The 27,312-nt window shown below is 39.3% G+C and overlaps 1 protein-coding gene across 3 annotated transcripts in view; it reads left to right on the plus strand.

Annotated features, from left to right (window-relative positions):
• The window catches only part of LOC149232929 (diacylglycerol kinase 1-like), a 289,276-nt gene that overhangs the window by 243,459 nt on the left and 18,505 nt on the right, over positions 1-27,312 (plus strand). For all 3 annotated transcript variants that reach the window (XM_089379555.1, XM_089379556.1, XM_089379554.1), the window contains exon 10: positions 3,543-3,617. In XM_089379555.1, the coding sequence (XP_089235681.1) occupies positions 3,543-3,617 (75 nt within the window). The remainder of the gene's footprint in view (positions 1-3,542; positions 3,618-27,312) is intronic.

A 27,312-nucleotide genomic window follows, 5' to 3' on the forward strand; every position in this document is an offset into this window, starting at 1 on the left:
TAATCTAACCCTAAGTGACTTTTGGGTGATCCCTAAATCCAATGGCTGAAATAGATTGAGATCTAGGGCTGAGATTAAATGCTCATTTAAATCTCACTTTTTATTTTTTAATTCACCACACTTTAATAAAGACCCACTTAGTCATTTATTTCCAAAGTCACTTTTCCTTTCTAATTTTACATTGACTTTATTAAAGTCACTTTAAAATTAGACTTTAGTAACTTTATCACTTAAAGTCATTTTTAAATTAGATTTGACTTTATTAAAATTATAAAGTCACTTTAGGAGAAAAAATAAATTCTTTTGGACACTTTCCCTAGGCCAAAGATCAAAGCCTTAGGGAACCACCTGTCCTGCGGTACCAAATTTCAACAATATGTGATCAATATTGTTGTACCATCCTTGGAACTCCATCTCCTGCAAAGTAGGGAACTTGCTACATATAACTCACTCCAACTTGTGCAAAAATTTTGTCTGGACTCTGAATGATCATCGAATCAATCCTGTGACTAGTCATCCAAGGATCTAACCCCGCTTCGGTATCCATATCTATCTTTGAAGTTTTGAACCTCCAACCTAATGAAATACACTGGTCCTTACCCCTCCAAATTTGCAAAAGGAAAATTTAGGGATTAACACAACAATGGGTTTGTTAAGTTGTGCACTATTAATGAAAAAAGAACTCCATTGATTGCAAATGGCCATTGATCAAGGGTTTACCAAAAGCTGAGGTCAAGAGAGGAATTTATCCAAGATTTAATTGAATAGGAAGATTTGGAGGTTATAAGGTGGCTCTGCCACCAACACCCAAAACTCACTGATCTCTTCCAGTTCAGAAAAAAAAAAGAAAACAAATAGAAAAAAATAAAATAAAATAAAGATCCAATAGTGAAACCCCATTTCGAGTGCTACCAACCTTGATGATATTAGAAAACCAAATATTGGTTGATACCACCAAGCAAAGAAAATTTTCATTTTTGAAAACTTGTCTAGAGGTGTAACTGAACACACATCTATTTGAAAAGCAAGTTCTAGATAAACAAAGTTTGAGGAAAAAAAAGAAGAGAAACAGTAATTTTGTTTTTACTAAAGTACTTTTCTCAAGCTAACTTGCTTTAGCCTTATATTCTTTGAGAAATTCCAAGGTTTAGATGCAAGGTCGCATTAGAGTTTCTCCATACCTTCAATGGGACCAAGGCTTTGGCCCGACCATGGGAAGTGGTCATTTTCTTTGTGCAAAACTTTCACTTGCAAAGGCAAGTTTAGTATCGTAGATCATTACCATATCCAGATTTTGATGCACTTAAACGAGGGGAAGCTACTAAATATGCCCTTTTATTTACTCAAGAGCTTAATGAAGATGGTATCAATCGTAAGGAAGCGACAAAACCATGACTCAAGGTTATACCATTAGGGCCTCATAAAATGTTGATTTTAGCAAAATTAGATTGATTGAGCGTTCTCTTGGAAGTATTTTCCAGAGGGATCAAAACCAAGCCATGTGCTAGGGTTTTCACACCAAAAATTCAATTGGGTCTGACTCCTGAGGCAATTATGAGCTTATGTTTTGGCTCCAACTCCAGAATTTCGTTATAAAACAAGGGCACCACAACGCTTGAATGTATTGAGGGAAAAGTGGGCTGCAAGCCTTTAAATGAAGGTTGCTATGAAATCAACATCTTAGGTTGCTGATATAGGGGACTAGTTCACATTGTAATGCTATATAAGTTTTTATCCATCTCGATTATTTTAGAGTGCAAAATTTGGAGAAATCAACTTGCAAGGTCTTTTTTATCAACCGCCCCAGTGTGGAAAATTGGAGGTGAAAAACATCAGGAGCCATTTTGAGGCCTTAAATGACCTCTTCTTGTGGTCCCGTGCTTTCTATGGACATGGATTCCATAATCTACACACCAATACCTTTCCAGTGACACAAGAATCAAGTCAAAATAAGCTCGTATGAGAAATTTATGCCTCCTGGAAGTTGACATATCGTGATTGATCACCGTAATTCGAGAGGATGCCATGTCATGCCCTGTTACTCATGGAAAAGGGCTAGCGATGTGAGGACTATGAATAAGGCTCTAGAAGTGTCGAGTTGTAACTCATGTTGAGGGTTGAATGGGTCAAATCTAACCCCTAGTAGGCTATTGGGTTGTGTTATAACCGGTTCACTAGGAGGAAAAAGGGTTCCATTCTATTTGCTTGCATTTTGTTCCATTTTGTCTAATTGTGTCCCCTTGACCCCATATGCCCAAACTAGAACTGGGCACTTGTCTTCCCTTTCAACCACCCACAAAACATTAAAAAGACAATCATTTTAATTCTGTCTTTGCAAATCTGGAATTTAATGCTGAAATATTGAGAAATCAGATTTGTCCCAAGTCTAATAAACCATATAATTCATTTTTTGTTGTAACTTGTAAGACTTAGTTTCCTTTAGGGATTCGCCCTTTGGGCCGCACAAGTGCTGACCTAAAGAGAGTGAAGGTACAGCTGAGGTGACAATGGATAGTCTTTCTTTGTTACCTCTAAGGTTTCATTTGTGATAAGGGATTTTCCACCTGAAGTGAGGGTTTGGCAGGTAACAAGTTTCAAAAATACAACAAATAATAGTAGTTAAGTAAGGAGTGCATTGGATATGTACTTCGTAAAGTGGAAAACCAATAATATGGCTTGGTATGGACTCTGTTTATTAATGGATTTCAAGCTTTGTTCTCATAAAATGTAACCTTTGCTTTGTCGAAACATGATTATCATTTGTAAAAATTAGATATCATATTCTGAATCTTGGATTACATTTATTTGGTATCAACATAAGTTTTTTAGGGAAACTGAGCACATTTCTAAGAATCCTTTTCATATTAACAATATTTTGGTCTAGCAGTAAAGTGGTGCATTTATCATCATCAAGATCCGTGTTTAAACCATGTTGGGCATGCTCCACATTTAATTGGATGTGGCCAGGTGCTTGGTTTACTTTTGATGGCATAGTTAACTCTTGGATATGGCTACTTAGCTGAAAATTAATCTGAGTGTGACAGTGTGACTTGCCTGCATTAATGCTTAGGAATGTTCCCGTAATTTACCTATCAAATTGTGTGGTTGTTTAGACAACAATTTAGGGTGTGCTATATATATTTGTGTGTGGATCCATATTGAATATTCTAAAAAATGCTATGCTTATTTCCAATTATGAGTCATCTATGAAGATTTTGCTACGTGTTACAAATCCATATATATTTATCCTTTATTGTACAAAGAATGGCTTTTATCTAAATCCTTAAAATGGCTTATATCATTTTGGTGTCTTATCATCGACTTATCCTTTTCATGTCACAAGTTGCATTATATGCATTCATTGTTTATTGTTTTCATATGGAAGTGGTATATCTAGGATACCTTTCGGGTTATTTGCATAATGCAAACAGTATATTGAAGAAGTTAGTGATACAAATGATAATATTAGCCTGAATCATACACTCATTTTTTATCTAATTAAATTTAAATACAAGTTTTTTTTTTCTCGGCTTCTATTATAGGAATATTCCTCAACTTGTTAAGGTGAAGGTTGCAGATCGCCAAGGTCAATGGGATGAACTCCCTATCCCTAACAGGTACACCATAACGTCTATTCTTGCACTTCTATTTTCTCTCCTTTTACATTTCTTGTCACACTCAATTCATGAATGAATTTGAAAAAGTAGCAATAACAATCAGTAGTTATATTAGGGTTATCTATCTAAATTATCCTCAACTTGGCAACAAAGTACTGTGAACCATTGATTGGCTTTAGGTTTAAAGTATCTAAACTGTCATGGTCAACGTGGGATTTTTATATATAATAAAATTGCTAATTTGTTCTGATAATTATTGGTCAAATCTTCCATTAAGATGTTCACAACTCCTAATCCCCAATGTAAATACAGAAAGGTCAAATTTGGTATTATGGCCAAGTTATTGTTCTGGATTCAGTAAATCCCTTTTTATTAGTGAAGATTTCCAATTTGCACATTCCATTATAAGCTCCAGGTCAAGGATGCAAGGGAATGGATAGTAGACAAAACATCAGATTGCCAAAACTATGAAAGATGAAACAAAAAGATTTTTTTGTGACCAAAATGATTAGTACATGCTCATTTTTTTAATAAATTTATTTTGAATTTTTCTGTCCACAAAACTCAAATGTTAATTGAAATCATAAGAATAGAAAATTTACAAGTTACTACTAATTATGGAATTCCTAGGTTAGTGTTTTTCACATAAACTCCAGATTCAGTTGCGACGCATGATTTTCTTGTTTTCAAGTGCAATGAACTAGATCAAATACCACTTGTCATGATCCGTGACAAATGTTACTGTCACCAGTACCAATCCATTCTCAACAAGGAAATTTTTTGTGAAGATCTTAAATTTTAGAAATAAAACAGTTGGCTAGTCTTAAAGTTTTATGTTTAGATCATAAAGCATTCTGAAAAATTATTTTTGGTATGTGTTGCCGTAAACTCTAGCAGGCCTTGGAGGGGGAAACTCAACAAGGTATAAACTAGACCTATTAGCAACAATTGGGTAGTGGCCCACTGTCACCATAGCCAAAACCCCTGCTCTTTACGGACTTTCACTAATGCGAGAAGTTTCAGTAGGAAAGAGATCACTTATAATAGGTATTCTAAGGTTATAGTATGAAATGATCTCTCTAGGAGGTCTTCTAGAAAGACAATGGTCTGAGGCTTCACAAGGAAACAATTCGTTTTCTATGAAGATACCTAGAAGTGGAGGCACAAGACCTAGAATTTGATTGATTTGACGAGTGTTGGAGACTTGGAGTAACTCAAGGTCAAGGAAAGGAGAAAAGGTTTCTTACAATGGATATTAGCTAAGCCAAGTGTCTTGAAAGCTTCAAGAAAGTCCTTAAGTTGAGGGAAGAAAAATTAGGTTTCCCCTCTTAGGGAAAACACCTGGGGCAAGAGAATTTATGGATGAAATTGAAGTGGATGCCCACCAAATTGATAGGTTTTGTGGCAAACCCTATGTTGAATGGTGTTGTCATTGATGCCAACGACGATTCTTGAACGCTCTTAATATTTCTCAAAATCTCTAGAAGCCCTGGAAAACCCTAGAAGCCCTACACTTTTTGAAGATTTTGAGAATGAAGATATGTGAACGTGCTCCTCATCATGCTGATTCCAATGTATATGGCGCGCCTCATGGTTCCTCATGGTTTGCAAGATATGTCCTTCGAAAGGCCAAAGCCCCAACTTGTGGGCAAAAACCCCAAGGGGAGATGATGTGGCATGGCATTATAGGTTGGTCTAAGGCACATTAAATGAGGAAGTCAAAATTTAATATCATCTCTCTATGGTCAAAGGTTAAAAATAAAATTCCATTCATTATGAGAAGGAAAAATTTGAAAATTTAAATATGTGCCTTCCCACCAAGGCAAGTCAGCTTTAAGATTGGGTCAAATATTCAAAAGTTAAATTACTTTTTGTTTCCCTCCTTTTTGGAATTTGGCTAGCCCTCTCTTGCTCTATAAAAAGAGAGTTATTTTCTCTCCGAAGTCCAAAGACACGAATCTAATGCACATCTAAAGTAAGGTAGCTCTGAATATTTTTTGGCCCTGTGGAGAAGAGACAAATCTTAAGGGAGGCCTGAATCTTTTGATCTCTGTGCACTTCGACCTTGAGGAACAGCGAAGGTTTAATGGGTTTATGGCTTATGTTTTCCGGGCTTAAGGGTATCTTTGGCATTGTCTAGTTTTGCAGGTGAATTCACATTCGTTAAAGGGCTGAATTCGCATTGGTTAAAGGGCTAAATCTCACTCCACATCTCATAACAATGTGGGTAGCAGCTAAACATCATTGTGCCTGCGGTCATCAAGCAGTCCCAACTATTCTTCCTTGTCTTGGTGGGATACTACAGCAGTTCTGGGCACATGCAGTCGACCTATATCCAAGATAGAGACAACACAGATTTTTCAATAATTGTGACACCTGTGGCCTCATTACCTCTAAAGTTTCCGACTGCGGGTTTGAAGCTGTGTCACAGTGGTATTTCTCACTAATCTAGCATTTGTTTCGAGCCTATATTTACTTGATCCACACCTAGCTCTCAGCCCTCAAATACAGTGACTTATTCTGTGTGTTCTTGCAACTATTGTAGTCATTGGTTAACGATGTTCTGACCCTTGTATGGTCCACAAACTCTGTATTGTTTTGACCCTCCTCAAATTGACACAGTATTGAAGGAAGTTTCTAGGCCTAGCAAAAGGAATCATTGCGGTGGATTTAAGCCATTAAGGGTCTCGACACATTCAGAGGATAGAGTAGTGAGGGCTTGTTAACTCATTGAGATTCTGTGGCCAGTTAGGGCACTATTTCAGGATTGTTTCAACCAGGGAAAGATCTAAGCGAGAGGATAATTTGATGCACTTTGTTGAGCCTTTTGTTGCAGTCAATTTAGGAATATTTGTGGAGTGACCTAGTCTTGCAATAAGGGTTAATTGTCAGCAGTAAGGGCTTTCATTATCTTGCAACAGTTACTGTCAAATAGTCTCACTATCATCAGCAGTTCATTATCTTGCAATAGTAATGGTGTTATTGTCAAGCAGTCTCCTTGTCATCTTCAGCAGTTTGTGAGGATTGTATCCAAGCTGTCACAGGACACTGAAAGATCCATTAAGACCTTGACACCATGACATGATTCCAAGCATTTACTCTGAAAGGAATATCCTAACCAGAATTCAGAGACAAGTCTCAGAGAATCCTGATACTGAATTAATCCAATTCTACTGCCCAGACTTGCATTGCAAAAGTTGGTATGCTTAAAGGCAGTAACACATGCAGACAAAGTAGAATGATTTGATGTGATAGGGCTGGATCTCATGGTGAGCAAAATTATTGAATGTATGTTTTGACAGGTTTGGTATGAGCTGACGTTTGATGTTCTTAGAGGATTTTACTGCTATCATAAGGATTACTGCAACTGACAGTTACAAGTATATTCAGTACTGATATTGAACAGAAGCAGAGGCATTGTAGCAGTGTTCTTGAAGGCAGTGGCTGGGTAGTGACAGTAGTACAATAAGTACAGGTACAGTGACAACAGCAGTGACATCGATTGACAAATTAGACAAAGCAGTGGCAGTACAGTAAATGCATGATGATGGGTGACATGGTTTATAGCATTGGATGCTAGGGTTCAAAATCTATATTTAACAGAGTACCATTCTGGTTTAATTATTGAGCACATGCAGCTGAGTTGATGAATGTAAGGCTTATCATTGACATACTGTTGAGCAGACCTAAATAGGAGAAATATGTTGAACAGTGATTGAGCAGAAGCAGATCTGGCTGAGCAGAGATTTCATGCAGCTAGGGTTTTTGGTATTTGTATTAATTTGAAGCTTGTATTGCAGAGAAATCGTTGGTTTGTTGATATGCAGAGAGAGCATGATGTATTGAGCAGTAAAGAGGTATCACAGAGAGCAGAGTTTTGGTATTTAATTGTTGAGCAGAAGTTGTCATGCTGTTTATTTTGTATTGATATTGAGCGCAGGTGGATCCAGTCTGAAAATTGTGAAACATGGTCCGCCAGCTGATCAGGATGGCAGGGTGGTGCAAGGTAGGGGAGTGGATGTTATGTAAAAATTAATTAGAGTAATTTTAGGTCGATTAAGACGATCATAAGCCAGGGACCCTCATTGTAAACCATCATTTATTCATTATATATATATATATATATATATATATGTTTCTATCTAATGCTGAGTTTATTTTCTCCATCTAGTATTAGAGCGGGTTTTTCATCCACCACACTACGTTGCTGCCCACTGCATCATTCGACTAACGCAATCACTGGTTTACCTGTTCGCTTTATTTCTCTCATCTGTCGTACTGCAAACCACTGCCGTAATTCCCTCACCGTTTGTTGTGCTTACTGTTCCGTTGAAATGCCCTATTTCCCGCTATCCTCTTCCGTGCTCTGTCCTGGTCTCACTGCCTCCTGTCCCCATCACCAACTTGCGTTGTCTACCCCTTTCCATTTCAACTTGTGCCCAGTTGACCACAACCACCGTTTTCTTGTTGACTTCGCCGAATTCCTTTCTGATCTATCCACCTTTGTTCTGACTGTTGTTCAGCCATGTGCCCAATAATCCAGCTTGAGCTGCCGTTTTTTCCAGTCTCCTTTCCGGATCCAACTTAGTCATTTTTCTTAGTTGTACGTCAAACGGTACAACCCTCGATCATGCCTTTGGTTGGATTCATTAATATAACTATATATTATATATATGTATAGTTAAATAATACTATATATTATACAAATAATTTCATTATATAATTAAATTAATTAATTTAATTTAATTATTTAAAAAAAATTAGGGTCAAGTTAAGAAAAGGTGTAAGCTAGATAAATATACTCCACCTCATACCCGCTCAATGTCTTCATCAATGTCGATCGCTGGTTTTAATAAAAGATTGATAGATCTTGAGACTAAGGTGACTGGACATGGCGAAAAAAATTGAGGAGCTCTAGGATATAACAAAGAGAATAGAAAGCCAACTCGAGCACAAGCATAACGAATTTAAAAAGGATTATGCAATCATTTCAAATAAGGTGGATCTAAATCATAATCAAGCAATGGTGATGTTGAGCTCTATTTGTGACAAGTTGAAGATTACACCCAATCAAATACCCTAGAATAATAAAGCTACTCAGCATCTCAATTCGTCGGATACGTCAAACTCGTCAGTTTCACATGAGAAAACTGAATCTCCAAAAGCATCGTCCATACCCCATCAACAAAATAGTAACACGAATTTTCAAAATATGCAGCTTTGGAATCAATACTCATAGTTGCAGTGCGCGAATCAATACCCCTTTTTCACTCCACCAGTGGCTACATATAAATGAAGACCAAAACTTGTGCTCTCCAAATTTGATAGTAACGAGAAGTATAGTGTTGCTTGGTTCAATAAAGAAAAACAATATTTCAAGGTTTACGATATTGACAATGATGATGAAAAGATCAGACACACGTCTATGCAAATGGAAGGCGAAGCATATAATTGGTATATGTGGTGGAAAAATACGATACTTGCTATCGGTTGGAAGAAATTCAAAAATGCTTTCTTTAAGAGGTTCCAAGGTGTCAAGGAAGAAGAGTTCTTCTCAATTCTCACCAGACTGCAACAAAAAGTAGATGTGGACAAATACGCTCATGAATGGGAAACTTTAGCTACTCAAGTACCAGGATTATCAGAAACTCGTCTTATTCAATCATACATCACGTGACTTAAACCCCATCTCCAAGCCAAGCTTGAGCTTCATGATATCACTTCTATAGAAGTAGCATGATAGAAGGAAAAAATTTCTTAAAAGATGCAGTGGCCAAAAGTTGAAAGAGTATATTCGAGACAAAGATTTCCCCAAACTGCAAACACAGATAATACAAAATATGTTCCACCACATCTTTGTGAAGGAGAAAAAACTAACTTGGAAATGCAAAGAATGAAAGAAGGCAAGTGCAAACATTGTGGCAAAAAATGGGACCCTAAACATAGATGTGCTAAGGGAAAAGAAACCAAGAACCTGTATAAGTGTGAAGCAACTAATGATTCAGACAGTGAAGAATCAGACGTAGAAGAGATCGAAGATTCTCCACAATTTTCTCCAGAACCAGATAACGAGAATATTCTGCAAGTGTCATTATCGACCATGACAGGTATATCACAACCCCAAACATTAAAGTTAAAAGGTCATATAAAAAAAACAATGTAATGGTTCTAATCGATACCGGTAGCACCCACAACTTTTTGGACTCAACTATGGCGAAAAGGCTCAACATTTTCACATTTCCTATGCCCAACATGAAGGTTATGGTAGCTGACTGTAAGAAAATTGGAAAGGTAGGGAGATGCCACATAGTCAGATTACAAATTCAAGACTATAATCTAGAGTCTCCATTATACACTGTACCATTAGGAGTGGATGTGGTCCTAGGTATCCAATGGATACAAACCCTAGGCACTTACTCTGCCAACCATCAAAAGCAATTTATAAAATTTAATTGTGAAGGGTAGAAATACAAGATATTTGGGTTCCAACCCCTTGAGAATCAAATTGTATCATCATCCCAAATGATGAAAATGATTTGGAAGGGAGCACCAGCATATGTAGTACAATGTCATCAGATGGAGATGTTGGTTTCAAGATTGGTTAGCAAAGAAGCACCTGTAGTTCAAGAACTACCACTTCAAGTTCAAAAACTGATCCAAAAACACAAAAAGGTGTTCGAAGACCTTCATATGAAGATGCTGCCTGAAAGAGAAATCAAGCACATAATTGAAGTCAAATCAGGGTCAAACCCTGTCAACATCAAGCCTTATAGGTATCCACACCACAAAAAAACTGAAATCGAAAGATTAGTCCAAGATCTTTTAAAGTGTGGAATCATCACAAAGAGTAGAAGCCCATATGCTATGCAAGTGGTTCTTGTTCGGAAGAAGGATGGCTCCTTTAGGCTGTGTGTGGATTATCGAGGACTGAACAAGGTATTGATTAAGAATAAGTTTCTGATCCCCTTTATAGATGAAATGCTAGATGAACTTCATGGAGGCCAATACTTTTCAAAATTGGACTTGAGATCAGGGTACTACCGAATTAGAATAAGGCTAGAAGACATAGCGAAAACTCCTTTTCGAACACACGAAGGTCATTATGAATTTAAGGTAATGCCCTTCGAATTAACTAATGCTCCGACAACCTTCCAATCCACCTTGAATGAAGTATTTCGTTCTTATCTAAGGAAGTTTGTGTTAGTGTTATTTAACAATATTTTAATCTATAGTAAAACATGGAAAGAGCATCTACAACATTTGGAGCAAGTTCTCACCATATTAGAAGAACATCAATTCTATTGAAAGATGTCCAAGTGTTCCTCTGGAAAAGAAGAAGTAGAGTACGTTAAACATGTAATATCCAGGGAAGGAGTAAAAGTAGATCCTAATAAGATCTAGGCTATAAAAGAATGACCTATACCACTTAACATCTCCAAGTTAAGAGGATTCTTAGGGTTGACTGGGTACTATCGAAGGTTTTATTAAAATCTATGCCCATGTAGCCGCACCTTTAACAAACCTTCTAAAGAAGAACTCATTTCGATGGGATGATGAAGCAGAAAAGTGTTTTAAAGACTTGAAGGGAATTATGTCTAATACACCTGTATTGGAAACTCCAGACTTTTCAAAGTTGTTTGTAATTGAATGTGATGCTTTAGGATTTGGCATAGGAGTATTATTAATGCAAGATGGTCATCCAATCACGTTTGAAAGCAGGAAGCTTAGCAAGCAAGAACGTCTCAAGTCTACATACAACAAGGAAATGCTCACCATTATGCACGCCTTAGCCAAGTGGAGACAATATCTTTTGGGAAGTAAGTTCTCCATACGAATAGACCATAACAGTCTCCAGTACCTCCTCCAACAGAAAACACTCTCTAAAGAACAACAAAAGTGGATTGAAAAAATTGTTGCGTTTGACATGGAGATATTACATAAAAGGGGAAAGGACAATGTAGTGGCAGATGCTCTCTCCAGAAAAGATGAAGAAACATCCTTGTTTGTAGTCTCAGCTATAATCCCAGAATGGCTTAATGAAATCCAAAGTGAGTATGCAAAAGATCTAGAAACAAGTGCTATAATCAATAACCCTCCTCAAATTCAAAATTTGAATGGAAAAGCAATATTTTGTGGTACAAGGCAAGGATTTACCTAAGTGCAAATTCCAAATTTAAAGTCAAGGTTTTCAAAGAATCCCATGATTCACTATTAGCCGAACATGTAGGTTTCTTTAAAACCTACTATAATGCACATCAATCATTTTTCTAGAAGGGAATGAATAATGATATTCAAAAATATGTAGCAAAATGTGATCAATGTCAGCGAAATAAAAGTGAGAACATTATGACCCCAGGTCTGCTCCACCCCTTAAATATCCCAAACCAAAAATGGGAAGAAATATCAATGGATTTTATTGAAGGATTACCCATGTTAGACGGGAAAGATAAAATTCTTGTAGTAGACAGACTCACAAAGTATGCACACTTCATAGGAATGAAGAAATCAGATTCAACAAAAGAGATCGCCAACATATTTTGCAAGAATGTCGACAAATTACATGGATATGCTAAAGTCATTGTTAGTGATAGAGATCTGAAGTTTAAAGGGAATTTTCGTAAGGAGCTTTTCAAGCATATTGGAACATACCTAGGTTGCACGAAACGGGGAAACAGGTACGAGTTTTCGAAACGGGAAGCGATACGAAACGCGGCCTCCCCAAATTTTGGAAACGCGAATATATATATATATATGTGTGTGTGTGTGTGTGTGTGTGTGTGTGCAATCATAAAGCATAAATGATACATTATAATTTATTACATTTTAAACATTAAGATTTAATTTACATCACATTTACTCGTGAATGATCACATAATGAAAATAAAAATATCAGAATATCCAAAAGCAACCTTTATTATATATCCAAATCTCAAAATCAGCCTTTATTTATATTAATATATGAGGCTGCAAGTACAATAAAGACTATAAGGCTGCAAGAGAGATCCAAATCAGGATTTTTTGCATCCACATCCCATTCTTTAGAAGGACCACTGTTGTATTGGGAGTCTCCTCCTACATAGTCGAACGACCTTAGTGCTCTTGATTAATTACAAGTTTCATACCCTAGTACCCTACAGGCTCTTGATTATTGGGAGTTTCACCTGCATAGAGGGCTTGGTTCTCTTGATTAAATACAAGTTCCATACCCTAGTGCATGATAAAATCCAGTGGAAACATTGTAGTCCCCCTAATCCCGAAATCCTGAAAAACAGATAAGTCTGCTGGATTTTGAGTGAGATCTAAAATTCTACTTTCTCCATATGAAATCCAATGAGGGCGAAACCACTCTCAAACATCCTGAATCATTTCATGGTAATGTTAAAAATTTAAGTAAAATAATATCACTTTTACTTTAAGAATTTAACATTACCATGAACTGCATATGCCTCAAACTTCCTGATGAACTGCATATCAACACTAGGGAAAAAATTCACTTTTATAACTTTAGACATGCATTTGGAAGCAACTAGAAGTCACTAGCATACCCTAAAAATAAATTTAAAAAAAAATAAAAAAAAACACAAGTAAATGTTGAAACGTGGGTCATACGGCCGTGAAACGCGTTTCCAGCCGTACTGGTCATGTTTCAGTTTCGTGAAACGTGGCAGTATGGCCGGAAACGCGTTTCACGGCCGTACCAAACGCATTTCACCGTTTCGTTCCAGTTTCCGTGCAGAAATGTACCCCTGCCCCACATTTCCTGCAACATAGGAACATACCTTAACATGAGTTTTGCATATTATCCTCAAACAAACGGTCAAACAAAAACTGCCAATAAGTGCTTAGAAGCTTACCTTCGTTTTTATGCAGCAGACAAACAAAATAAGTGGGCTCAGTGGTTACATCTCGGTGAATGGTGGTACAATTCAATTTGTCATACTTCTACAAAAATGACCCCATTTCAAACTCTGTACAGATATGAACCTCCTAAATGGAAATATTTGGCCATTTCTAAGACAAAAGTTCCAGCAGTTAAGGAGCAATTAGAAGAAACCCAAAAAGTTTTTCATAGATTAAAAGAGAATCTGAGTATTGCAAGAAATTACATGAAGTAGCAGGCCGACTAACACAGAACAGAGAGAATTTGAAGTTGGAGAATGGGTATTTGTTAAACTTTAGCCTTACAAGAAATTGTCCCTAAAACAAAAAGGAAAAAACAAATTGGTGCCAAATTTTTATGGACCATATCAGATTAACAAAAGATCAGCCAAGTAGCATACAATGTAAGCCTTCCAGATAATAGTCAAGCTTACAATGTTTTCCAATGTATCTTGTCTTAAAAAGGCATTTGCACAAACACTAATCAACACAGACAACGGTTTCGATATTAGAGGATGAAGGCAAGTTCATCTTAGAACCAGAAGGCATTGTTACCACCTGGGAAAGGAAGTTACAATCTCAAGTAATTAAAGAATACCTGATCATGTAGAAGAATTTGCTAGAAGAAGAAGCCTCTTGGGAGACATAAGCATTTCGCTAAAAACACCTGACATTACATATGCTTTGAGGACAAAGCATATTTTCAAGAGGAGGGCAATGTTATGTAAAAATTAATTAGGGTAATTTTAGGTCGATTAAGACGAAAGGGCACGATCATAAGATCATGCCCTTTCCCGAAAGGGTACCCATGGCAGTATATAAGCCAGGGACCCTCCGTGTAAACCATCATTCATTCATTATATATATATATATATATATATATATATATATATATATATATATATGTTTCTATATAATGTTGAGTTTATTCCCTCCAGTGGAGTCTCCTTAAGGTTGGAGCTTGAAAACACTTTAGGGCGGCAGGGTGGTGCTAGGGCAAGTTGGACCCTAAAAACACTTCAGGACAATAGGGTGGTGCTAGTTGGATCCTATAAGCCAGGGCATTGGAGCATCCTTCCAATTGGAGCTGGTAAATAAGGGAGTTGGAGCCTCCTTGAGTTGGAGTTGAGAATCTTGGAAGTTGGAGCTTCCTAATTGATATAAATCATTTGAAAACAAATATTAAAAAATATTCGGTGTTTTTTCTCTCGAAAGAGTTTCCACCTAAAAATTATGTTGTCTACTGCCTTGATGTTTGTGCATTCTTGAATGGTGTTGTTTACTATTTATGTGATGTTGGTTTATGATTGATATAATGTTAATAATAATTAATGCTCTGTGAAGTTAAAAATATTAATTGAAGAGAAATACTTATTCACCACCCTCTTAGTATTTCCAACACCCTATCCTCTCGATGTTTAAGCTCTCCAACCACCAAAATAACTCCTCTCTAAAATTTCACTTTATGCCCTAGATTTCCTCTTTAACCTTGAAAAGACTAAATTTAAGAGAGAAAAGATGGATAAGATATGAGGTTGATCACCAAAAAGTTGGACTAATGCCTTGTTCCTTGGGAGAATGGAATCTAGGATGATTTAAGTTAGCTAAACTTGTTTTCAAGGAGGACAAATTTTGATGCCCTAGAAAGAAAATTTCAAGCATTTACCTATTCAATGAAAAACGTATTTTTCATAGGAGAGCTACAATAAGTTCACTATTCATTACATGTTATACATGAATAATGTATGCAATATTCATCTAGACATGAGCCATTAATTTTCAATAAATTCGTCACCATTTTACCATGACCTAGAATCAATAATTCCATACATTAGACATAGAAAAATTGATATTCAATAATAAAGAGCACTTACAAGACAACATGCAAGAATTCCTTCCATTATCCAAAGAATAGCTCAAAGAAATATCCAAGAATAAGCTCCAAATGTCAAAATGCATCCAAGAGATCCAAATCTTCCACAAGAGAACAAGTGTGAATTCCTCTATGAGGCTGAAATTCTAAGTGTGATGATGATGAGAGATAAAATGAGGTCTATCTAATATATATGTGTTCTAACATGATCTATTTTAGCCTAGAAGCCCCTCTAGTAATAAAATAATGTGCATGTAAAGGCCTAGGTCACAAGTCGACCTAGTAGCTTTTACAAAATTAACTTCATCTCCACAAATGCTAGCCGAAATGTTGATGTCATGCTTGTTTTGTCTTCCTTAGGGCTGATGTCGAGGCCTTTTGGTGCCATGACAAGTGAAGAGGGCCTCTAAAATCAAGATCTAGGGGTTGACTCCTCTATCTCGGTGCAAATCATCTTGTGGGCCCCAAATGTTGGTTTGTGGCACAAAACTGTGTCTCATGGGTCTCCAAGTAGTAAAATATGTCTCTACTCCAATGTGGAGGGCATTGAAGATGGCGCTAGCCCTCGCATGTCTCAAGGCATGAGACAAACCTCATCTGGGCCCTGGATAAAATGCCACACCATATATCTATATATATATCTATATATATATATATATATATATATATATATATATGCTAAGTCGATTGGGGGCAAACTGGTCCAAGTGCATCATCCCATAAATAAGAAGGCAAAGTGTGTAGAAGATGTGGGTACTAAAGGTGCCCATGGCTATGAATGATGCTCCACATCTGCTTGAAGTCCCTTGGCTCTCAACACATCACTTGTGGGTATCAATATGTCCCCATAGAGGACTTGGACCCCAGTTAAGTTGCCCAAACGTATAAATGGAACCACTTGCCAATTACACACAATATCCATTGCTGGAACTTTCATCATTAGGTATAAACAAAGCTTGAAAGAAATGGGCATGATAACACTTCATATGTGTCTTCTTTTCTGAAATTGACGCCTTAGTCACGTAATGGTGTTACCTCCCTAGGTAGGAGTGGCTAATGGACAACCCTATTAGGTGTTCTCAACCCCCAAAGGAAGTGACATGTCCTCGGTCCACCCTTCAATCAATAGGTGGCATGTGAATAATGATGGAATGAAGGGGGAAGAACTCCATGGCCAAGTGCGATGGTCAAAGGGGCCAACTATGATGGAATACCTCCTCCTGGGTGTATAGATGTGAGGAGGGAGTAATTGTGGATGCATGAGTTACCTTTGCCTCTGTTTTTTGACTGCTCTTTATTGCCTTTTACTTTTCTTGATTTTTCCTTGCATTATTGCGCTTAGCTCAAGGAATGAGAGATTGCTTCATATGATGTATAGCAATTACTACCCCCTTTTAGGATAATGCAGTTCATCGCTCATGAGGGGTCGGTACATGCAAGGGTTCCTTGTCTTCTATGAGATAGGGCAATATTGGCCCAAGAACGGGATGATGGCCATATGATAGAGGTAGAGCTCATGCTTGGCTTTTAAGTTTTGTCCATGTGTTAATTTATAAGTCTTGACCATATTTTGTATTTTGATTTTCTTTTGTTTTTCTTTTAGCTGCATCAACCTCCTAGGGTGCATTTCCAAGCCCTACCCAAGGTATGAGGATGTTAGTATGTCGAATCCCAATGAACCAATGGTTAGTTGATTTGAAGAAGGGAGGTGGAATAAGGGCTCATAATTTAAGATGGAAAGTGTAAGTATGGAATAGGGATAGATGGAGAAAGCTATCAAAATCATGGCTTCCCAAGTAGTGTCCCTTATTAAAAGCCACGGGACATTAGGGGTAGTCCCACTGGACTAGAATAGAAGTTAAGCCCCATTTAAGGTGAGGGAACAAGACTAGGGATAAGACCCTTCTTTAGAGTCACCCCATATTCCATGCCAAAATGCCCAAATACAAATAAGGATAAGCACCCTATTGCATAATGAATAAAGTACCTTTTGATTAGAAGCCCACCTTCCAATATGTGTTCTTGACAAATGTGTGAGGAAACATATGACTAATGAATGGCAGAGATATGAATGGCATGTTGCATCAGGTACAAAGTAGCTCTTAGGGGTTTTTGGTTGTTGGCTAGATGAGATGAATAGGAGAAATGTTTCTCCTAGGGGTCACCCACTTTTGGTGGTTAACAGTATGCATAGAAACCCTTTTTTGATTCCCTAATTCTAGAATCATGCAATCTATCAAGATGTTCTTCTTTTCCTTTATTTCAATCAAAGTTTTTTTCAATTGACCCTATTACCCACCATTTTGTAGGTGATATCCCTAGGAGAATTTTCTTTCCAAGATGGTCCTTAGTCGGTAGCCAACAGTTTCTTGCAGTCACCAACTAGCTCGTGCCACTTCTCTTCCACCTGAGCCAACCATGTGGTCCCTCACCCATCTGCCATGATCGTATGTTTGAAGGTGGGCCTCTCGAACCTAAAGGTATGCCTTGTCATTTGGTAATTGAGTATTGTAGTTTGATTATCATGGACACTTCTGGGCATGGATTAATGGGGGATTCGGCGGAAAGAATGGGCTAGGTCTCTGCTCTTGTCCCCTAGTCCCCTTTTGGATGATTAACCATGGATTCTAGTCCCGTGGGATCTCTTTTACTGACCATTTGGCTTTAGGGATGGTATTTCACGAGAAACCTTGATTTTGATTGCGTCATCCTGCTCCCTCATCCACATATATTACCTACTTTCCACTCATTACTACCTTATTCATCATTTCTCCCACCTGGGTCCACATAGGGCTAGCTCTCCCCTTCCCCTTGCCCACATCTTATGTTAGGCTTGGAATGATGCCTTGGAGGTTGATGCAGCTAAAAAGAAAAGTAAAAGCACAATTTGCCACATTCAATAGGAAAACGTACCACAAAATGCAAAAGATGGTCGAGACAAACATATTTAGCATGTGGGCAAAAGGCAATACATGAGCTCTACATCGTCACCATGGCCGTCACCCTCGTTCCTACAAGCTCCACGAGCTCCCTTCATCATATAGGAACCCATGAGTATCCCAACCCCTGGTGGGCAATGAACCACCCTACCTTAAAAGGGGGTATCCACTACTATATCTCACACATCATGTTCTTACCCCTTGAGCCCCGAACAATTAATTGAAGAAAAATCATAAAAAGGCAAAAGCCATACAAGGAAGGGTGGAAAAATCAAGGTAGTAAACAACACTCCATGGATCCCCAAAGATGTTCAGAGATTGGCTCAAGATCCATCTATTGGACGAGGAAGATGCACTTGGTTCACCTTTGCCCAACCAACCCCACAGATGTACGATGCACTTGATAGTTGACCTAGGACTTGTAGGATCATGTGTCATCACTTACACTATCATCTGAGCCCTTACAGATGGTCTACAAGCATCTTCAACTCATTTGGAGACCCACGAGGTTATTATCGTGCTCCCACACCCATTGGGAGCACCACAGGTTTATTGTTTGGAGAACAAGGGGCCACCCCCTTGTCCATCACTTTTGAGGGTTCTATTCTTCATTATGGCACCTATGGACCTCATCGGGCCTCTTGGAGGACCCTACGACATGCATCGTTTATCATTTGACCACTTGAGAGGCTTATTATTTCATTCATGAGCTAGTTAGGTGGGCTTGTCACCAAACGTTTGGTTATTAGCACATTATTTTATTTTTGGGGCTTATGTAGGGCTAAGAAACTAATTCGAACTCCTAATTAGTGTATAAATACAAGTGAGATGAGTTCATTTTCTCATCATCATTTTGGATTGGATCACTCCTCTTTAGAGAATTTCTCACTTTTTTTGGGATGAAGAATTGGAGCATGGATGAATTTTGATGTTTGGATTGGAGTATTTTATCTTGGAGCGTCTTTATTGTCAAATTGATGATGGTTGGATATGTTCTATTACATGTAAGTGCGCACATTTAATGCTATTCTTGTTTTACTTTTTCTATATGCATTAAATGGGATTTTCAATATACTAAGGCTAATTGTTGCTTTGCATAATTGTGGAATTATTGTTTCTATATAGCATCTCTCAATGTTTGGGCTCTGAGCTTTGTGATCATTTGATAGAGAATGAGAATGAGGACTTTATACTCATTTTTTTTTTAATAGGAGCAGGTCAAACGTCGACAACATAAAGCAGGAGTACGAAGAAGGGCCCACAAATTATCTCTTATTGGAACTTGCCTATTATACTTGTGCATTTAATTCCTTGTCTCACAACGTCAAAGAAAAATATGGCTCATTACCAGATAAGGATTTGGATGACCAAGATGGCCAAGAAAATGGGGATGATGAGCAAATATCAGTTATGGAATTGAGGGCCAATAAGAGTGACGTGAAAGACATCTCGTCTGAGGATGATGAAGAGTTGGATCTTGAAATTCTCCAAATCACGCAAGAAAGAATGGATGAATATAGCAGGTCATGTAGGGGGTTAGTAAGGGAATGTAATTCTGATGAAGTATTCTCCTGTGTATATGATGAAGAGGTGAAGCTTCATAAGATGAAATGTGAATATAAAGAGAACCATACTAATGCTCTCCTCCTAGAAGCATATTACCAAAATCATGTAACAAATACGTTAACCCTTATTCTTCAAGAGAAGAGAGAAGAAGAGAGGTCTCGCTTGTCAACCAGCCAAGATGAAGATGACCTTGAGGATCTCGGTGATGAGCAGGAAGATGAGTCCTCGTTAGGGTCGCAAGATGGACAGGATGATTTTGAGAGCACATGTGTTGAGGAGAATGAGGCTATGGAAAGTAAGGCCAAGACTGTCTTACCTCTCTCAAGGGTATCATTCCTGATGACTCTCCTTTTGAAAACCTTGAGGAAGGTGATCCCATGAGATCCTTGGAGGATGACATTGGAGATCATTGCCACATTGAAAAGGAGAAATGGGAGATTGTTGGGCTTCAATTTGATCATGCTCTCATTTATGATACTGATAAAAAAGATGAGGTTAAGATTGGTTTTCCCTTTATCCTGGGCATTATTTGTGATGACATATCCATCGATACCTTTGGCAAGGAGAATTATTATTTTCCCTTGCATGAAGAAGGACAGTTGGAAGTGATTGATTCTCCTTTTAATGAAAACCCAATCTTTGATGCTTATAATGAGGAAAGTAATGAGGCTCCTACCTACCCACCTTATGATTATATATTCAAATCACTTGAGCCTTTAGATTATGGGGAAGGAAAACCAGTTGAATATGACACTTCATCCTCCCCTTTGCCTTTGCCTCTTGTTCATCATCGTGAGTCTTCCTCAAGTGAGTCCCTCATCCCTTTTGGTATGACCTCGAGTGACCATGCCCCTTTTCCCCTTTCTGAATATGGCGTCAAGGAAGAACCCTTCATTGAATATACTTTATCCCCTTTGACTCACCCGCAGGGTTTTGAGCGCTCCATGATCTCCCCTGTCTGACGTGAACATAATATTGAGCAACCTATTTGTTGCATTCCTTCTTTCCCTCACCCTTCATTCCCCTCTCACACAACCATGTGACATCTTCAAAGCATGATATTACAAGCAATGATTGTGATGAGGAATTCTCGAGAGTGATCTTTCATTCCATCATCGTGTACCTAGAGGGAAAGCCCCGCACTTCTAGATTGACCTATCCTCCTGCTCTTAGGGATTCCTTTTACATCAAATGGAGATTTTGTTTTCCCACCTCCCACCCGCTTCACCCACCATGTGACTATGTCTGCATTCGATTTGGGATTTGCTACATGAGTGATTGTTAGGTCCCTATAATACTAGTGATTCCCCCATTACTACTGTCATTGTAGCCCTTATTGTTATTGTTGTGCCCTTATATTATTATTGTTATGTCGACTTTGATTATATTGTGACCTCTTAGACTCCTATTATATAGAAAGGAGGTTTTGTCATTTGTATCATCCAAGAATTGTTGATTTGTGTAATGTAAAGGAGGTTCCCCCTCAAAGAGGTTGATTTTGAAGTCGTTGATCTATATTTTCTATATTTTTGTGAGTTGGTTTCATAACATTTGGTATCAGAGCTTTGGGTTTTAGGGTTTCACTGCTCCAAACATGTCATCGTGGCATTTTCGCTATAACTTTTTTCTACGAAGTTTTGTTGAAGTTTCTAAGTTTACTTAGTTTAGAAACCCTTCATGCACTTTTTCTGATTTATTCCTACCTACTTGTTATTTTTCTTTAACAGGTTATTTACAAAGTAAATACTGAAAATAAACACCAGTGCATGCTCAACATATTATAGATCAGCAACTAAAAGAAACAAGAACAAACACACCACATGACACCATTATTTTTGGACCAATTAAACCCAATTCGGGAAAACCAATGCAGCTATCTGAGGGTTTTCTTATTAAGCAATATCAGAGTACAATCTGGGTGCCGAACCTGGCCTACCCAACGGAGAATTTCCTTATCAGCAATACCTCAAAGTTTGAGAGAAATCTCCTAGCTGAAACCTCGGAAAATCCTTCCGGCAGCTCTTTAGCACAAAACTGCTTTGCAACCCAAGCATTTGCCCAATCTGGATCACGTCTGCCCCTCTCTGTCTCACGCTGGCCCTGCGTCAGCCCCAGGAGGCCCTGCGTCAGCTCTGGGAGCCTTTGCGTCAACTGCATTGGCCCCTCTGGTCCTTTGCGTAGCACTTGGCTGCCTTTGCGTGGACCTGTGTGAGCCCTTGCTGGCTCTGCGTCACCCTCCTTGGCTGCTGCATTGCTCTCCTGACACAATCTCTTCCTTCTCTGTTTCTTTGTACTCAATGCCCCTAAGCTGCTCTCTCAATCACTGATTCTATCTCTCTTAGCAAACTCCGCTCTAGAGAATAGAATGACTGATCACTCTGGTGTACTTTCCAAGTGACCCTCAAGCCTCCTCTTATACTTTTTCTGTTGACATCTCAACGACCGAAATTAAGTCCCTAATCAACGGCTAAGATTAGATCTGGCTTGATCCACGTCTTTTGAACCCTTCTAACACAGATTCATATTAATACACATTAATATTTTATTTTCCCTAAGTTTAGACTTAGGGACTCCATTAAAAATATTAATTATTTTAATATCTCCTGATATATTTAGAATCTGCCCAAACCCTTTTTGGGTATTGGAGATCTCATGTGCCCCAACCTCTCCACCAAATTTCGTGGCTAGAGCACATCCAATGCTACCCCAAATCAACACTCCCTCTTAGCGAGGACTGTGCTCTAGCAATACTCCTCACTGAGTATTACTCTGATCATCCGACATCGGTACTTGTGCCGATGCTAGGCTTTCTTGCCCACATCCTTTGCACTGCTGCCTCCTGTACTACTACCCATGGTTCTTCCACTGCCACTGCTACATCTGTACGACAACTCCCTCTGCATCCGTGTTGCTGCTGGTCCTTCCTCCCAGCACTACATCTGCACTGCACCTCCTCTCATCATGTTGCATCGTGCTACCCACTGCTGCACTGCAACTCAGTTACTGAGAAGTAAGTAACTGATCTCCCAATTGACTTCCCTGTTGGGCTAGAAACACCCACTGATGCTGAAGCTTCCTCTACTACTGACAAGTGCTCCCTCTCTGACCTCTGCGTTGCTGCAACAACTCCCTGCATCTTGCATCGTTACACACCTCTCTATGTTGTCCTGCACTGGCGCAACACTCCTGTGTCTCTCGCACTGTTGCAGCCTGCTAGCCTCACGTTGTCTCAAGACTCCCGCATGGTAGCTCTCTCTATCGCTCCATTCACATCCATCTCTACTCGACTCAGCCTGTCTTGCTACTCCTCGTCGGGGCTCTCGTAGCAAGGTCTAATCCAAAAGGCTAGGTACCTCAAGGATCTTGCCCCTCATTGCTTGTAGTCCTCCTGAGTACAGCTCGATGTCTCCCCACTTTTTCTCAAGTGGTGCATGTGCACTCATGGCACATTCATCATTTGTCAAAAATTCCTTCTCTGTCCGTGTTGGCGCTGCCTTAGTCTCGGAAGACTCTCCCTTACTCTTCTTCTTTGGACACTGGGTCGTATAATGACCCATCTCCCTGTCTTCGACTGCTGTCTGATCTCTTCTTGGCGAAGAGATGCTCACATCTTGTCCTAAGGTGGGAGAGTCCCTCTGCCTAGGATACTCTGGACAAACACTTCCCAATCTTCTGAGACAGCATTTAGGGCTATCCTCACCATAAGTTCCTGATCCGGTGTCGCTCTTATAGCAGTCAACTGGTCTCGGATCTCATTCAGTCCTCCGAGGAAGGTGTCAATCGATTGACCCTTCTTCATCTGATACGACCTCATGTTCACGAGCAACGTTCTTATCTGCATAGAAGTATGCTAGTACAGGTTCTTGAGAGCCTCCCACATCTCAACTGTCGTTTCCTTCTCGGCCATATGTGGTACCACATGATCCTTGACCTCATTTAAGGATAATGCACTTGGCCCTCGCCATCGCCTCTTTGTACTTGTCGTTATCATTGGGGTCGACTGGGATAGCTATAACCTTCAAGGCGAAGTTCTTGACACGATTCTTGTCAAGCACTGATAAGATTCTGGCCTTCCAGACTGCGAAGTTCGATGCTCCATCTAGTCTATCCTGATCTCTTATCGCGTGTAGTGCCATGACGCTCCTCTACTTCCCTCCTGGAAGTTCTTTGTTCGACTCCTTTGAGTCTTACTTCCTGTCTGGAAGTTCTCTTTTGGACTCCCTTTGAGTCCTGATTTCCCTCCTGGAAATCCTTTTGTCGCTTGTAGAGATGCCACCTACTTTGATCGTCTTGTGCAACTGCACTGTTGATCCAGGTTCCTCGGCTAGAAACCCTCGGTAACAACTCCTCTAGCCCTGCTCTATCAAGTACTGTTCTGATTATAGTACCTCACTAGCTCCACTCTGCAATATTTCTGCAGCCTTCTAGACTCCAGCAATTGCCTCTCTGTGAACTGCGTCAACCCCTCTCTGCCTCATGCTGGCTCTACGTCACCCCAAATGGGTGTGCGTCAGCCCTGTGATGCCCTGCCTCAGCCCTCTGGCCCTCTGCGTCCGCAACGCTGGCCCCTTCAGGCTCTACGCAACTTCTGACTTCTTTTGCGTGGCTCTGGTTGGCTCTGCGTCACACTTCTTGGCTTTTGTGCTACTAGAAACAGCTTGTCACCTCAGGAAGATTGTTTTCTGCTGCTATTGCTCCGCTTGGCTGATGCCTTTTAGTCCTCCTGTGATCTGCAATCACGCTCTGATACCATGTTGAAGTTTCTAAGTTTACTTAGTTTAGAAACCTTTCATGCACTTTTTTTGATTTATTCCTACCTACTTGTTATTTTTCTTTAACAAGTTATTTACGAAGTAAACACTGAAAATAAATACCAGTGTATGCTCAACATATTGCAGATCAGCAACTAAAAGAAACAAGAACAAACACACCACATGACACCATTATTTTTGGACCAATGTCCCCGGAAAAACCCATTGTCGAAAAACCAGTGCAGCTATCTGAGGGTTTTCTTATTAAGCAATATCAGAGTACAATTTGGGTGCCGAACCTGGCCTACCCAACAGAGAATTTCCTTAGTATCTATACCTCACAGTTTGAGAGAAATCTCTCCGCTGAAACCCTAGAAAATCCTTCCGGTAGCTCCTCAGCACAAAACTGCTTTGCAGCCCCAGCGTCTGCCCAATTTGGACTGCGTCAGCCCCTCTGTCTCACGTTGGCCCTGCGTCAGCCCCAGGAGGCCCTGCGTCAGCTTTGGGAGCCAATGCATCAGCTGCGCTGGCCCCTCTGGTGCTCTGCGCAACACTTGGCTGCCATTGCATGGCCTTGCATGAGCCCTTGTTGGCTCTGCATCACCCTCCTTGGCTGTTGCGCTGCTCTCCTGACACAATCTCTGCCTTCTCTGTTTCTCTGTACTCAATGCCCCACAGCTACTCTCCCGATCACTGATTCTATCTCTCTTAGCGAACCCCGCTCTAGAAAATAGAATGACATGACTGATCATTCTGGTGTTCTCCAAGTGACCCTCAAGCCTCCTCTGTACTTTTCCTGTTGACATCTCAACGACTGAGATTAAGTCCCTAATCAACGGCTAAGATTAGATCTGGCTTAATCCATGTGTTTTGGACCCTTCTAACACAGATTCATATTAATACACATTAATATTTTATTTTCCCTAAGTCTAAACTTAGGGACTCCATTAAAAATATTAATTATTTTAATAGCTCTTGTTCTGTTTAGAGTCTGCCCAAACCCTTTCTGTGTATCGGAGATCTCATGTGCCCCAACCTCTCCACCAAATTTCGTGGCTAGAGCACATCCAATGCTACCCCATACCAACAAGTTTCAGAAGCTAATAAAAAACCCATTTGCGCTGAATCCGTTATTAGAATAATCCTATTTAGTATTTAATGCTCATTCTTTTAGCTGTTGCTATTTTTTATTCTTTTAGCAGTTTCTTAGATGAAACTGATTGTTTCCATTGTCTAAATAGAAACTTGATGTTTCTATTACTATAAATATCTCTGTATTATTATTGAGCTTCAGCTTGCTCATCAATTAATTCATTCATTGAAATCTATATGCGTGTTTCGCACTGTTTTACAGTATCAGAGCTAGAGAATTTTTTTCAAAATAATTTTTTCAATTTATGAAAAAATTTAGTGTCTCATTTCGAAATTGCTAATTCAGTGGAGCATTTTTTAACGTGAGTGGTCATTCCGTGGAAGCTGGTGCCTGCAATCGATTGATCGTGTTTACATTAAGCGATTCAATGTGTGCGGTCAAAATTTTTTTACAGGACTTCTTGCTACATGCATTCACCAAGCTTCATTTGATATTCTAGCGTCTTTGGAGCGGAGCGGATCCCAGCTGTTGTCGTATCCACAAATTTACGTGCCCGCATTAGGTCTTAACCTCTTCGTGGAACTGCGTGTGAACTGTGTGTGGAACTACGTGTGAACTGCGTGTGACACAATTGTGGCTCTGTTAAATCTTGTGCTCAATAGCAAAACTAGATCGCTTCCACTCCTACTCTGGCTCCCCTGTCGCGGCACAGGTCGACAACCACGTCTCGCGGCTCAAAGGTTCCAGGATCGATTCTCGTGGTCAACAAGCAAAGCGAACAGCGCTATCACCCTTGGACGAACGGTATACCATTTTTTCCTTTCAACCTGTGAAGCCAACCAATTATAATTTATGCAAACGTATATGGGTATAGAACGCAGAGGATTATTTGTCCATATTTTTTCTTGATCTCATCTTCGGAATTTCTGTTTGGATCGTCTCAGTCGGCTCTATTCAATTTTCAGTCATTCTTGACGGACGACATACCTCTGTCATTTTTTCCCGCAGCATCCGTTGACACGAAATCACAGTGTGCAGCGTGGCTCTGTTCGAGAACGTGTATGCGTGTTGTTTGTTCTTCCGCTAAGACGGTCACGCCATTATCAGATTCGACCCCGCATATTCGCTGTGTGTGAAATTTCAAAACGGTGGCTCACGTGGGTTCAGCATTCGATTGCTCTGACAAAGACGTGGGTTCACACTTCTGTCCACGTATTGGTCAATCTCTGTCCACGTATTGGTCATTTTGTTGTTTCTTGGCTGAGTGGATTAAGTTATCTGCTGCAAAATCAGACATTGGAGTTTCGACTTAGCTGGAAAGTTAGTCACACAGAAATTTTTGCTGTTCCAAAATATAGCGCTCATTTTTTCTCAAATAAATTATCTCTGTGGAGACTTTTGCCAGGTAAGCGCTATATATATTTTCTTGAACCTGCTTCGTAAAACAAATTCTATTTTGTTTATTTTATTGCACCAGGATCAACAGGCATCTACATTGAAATTTGTGCCAGACTTCTTTATTGTCTTTGGGAAGCGTACAAATGGCCTCACTCACCAATCTGATGTTAGAAGGAAATCAACGCTTTAATGGCAG

This window comes from Pinus tabuliformis, chromosome J (assembly GCF_031772625.1).
Source record: "Pinus tabuliformis cultivar Carrire ecotype Pingquan chromosome J, CPIR1, whole genome shotgun sequence".
NCBI lineage: Eukaryota > Viridiplantae > Streptophyta > Pinopsida > Pinales > Pinaceae > Pinus > Pinus tabuliformis.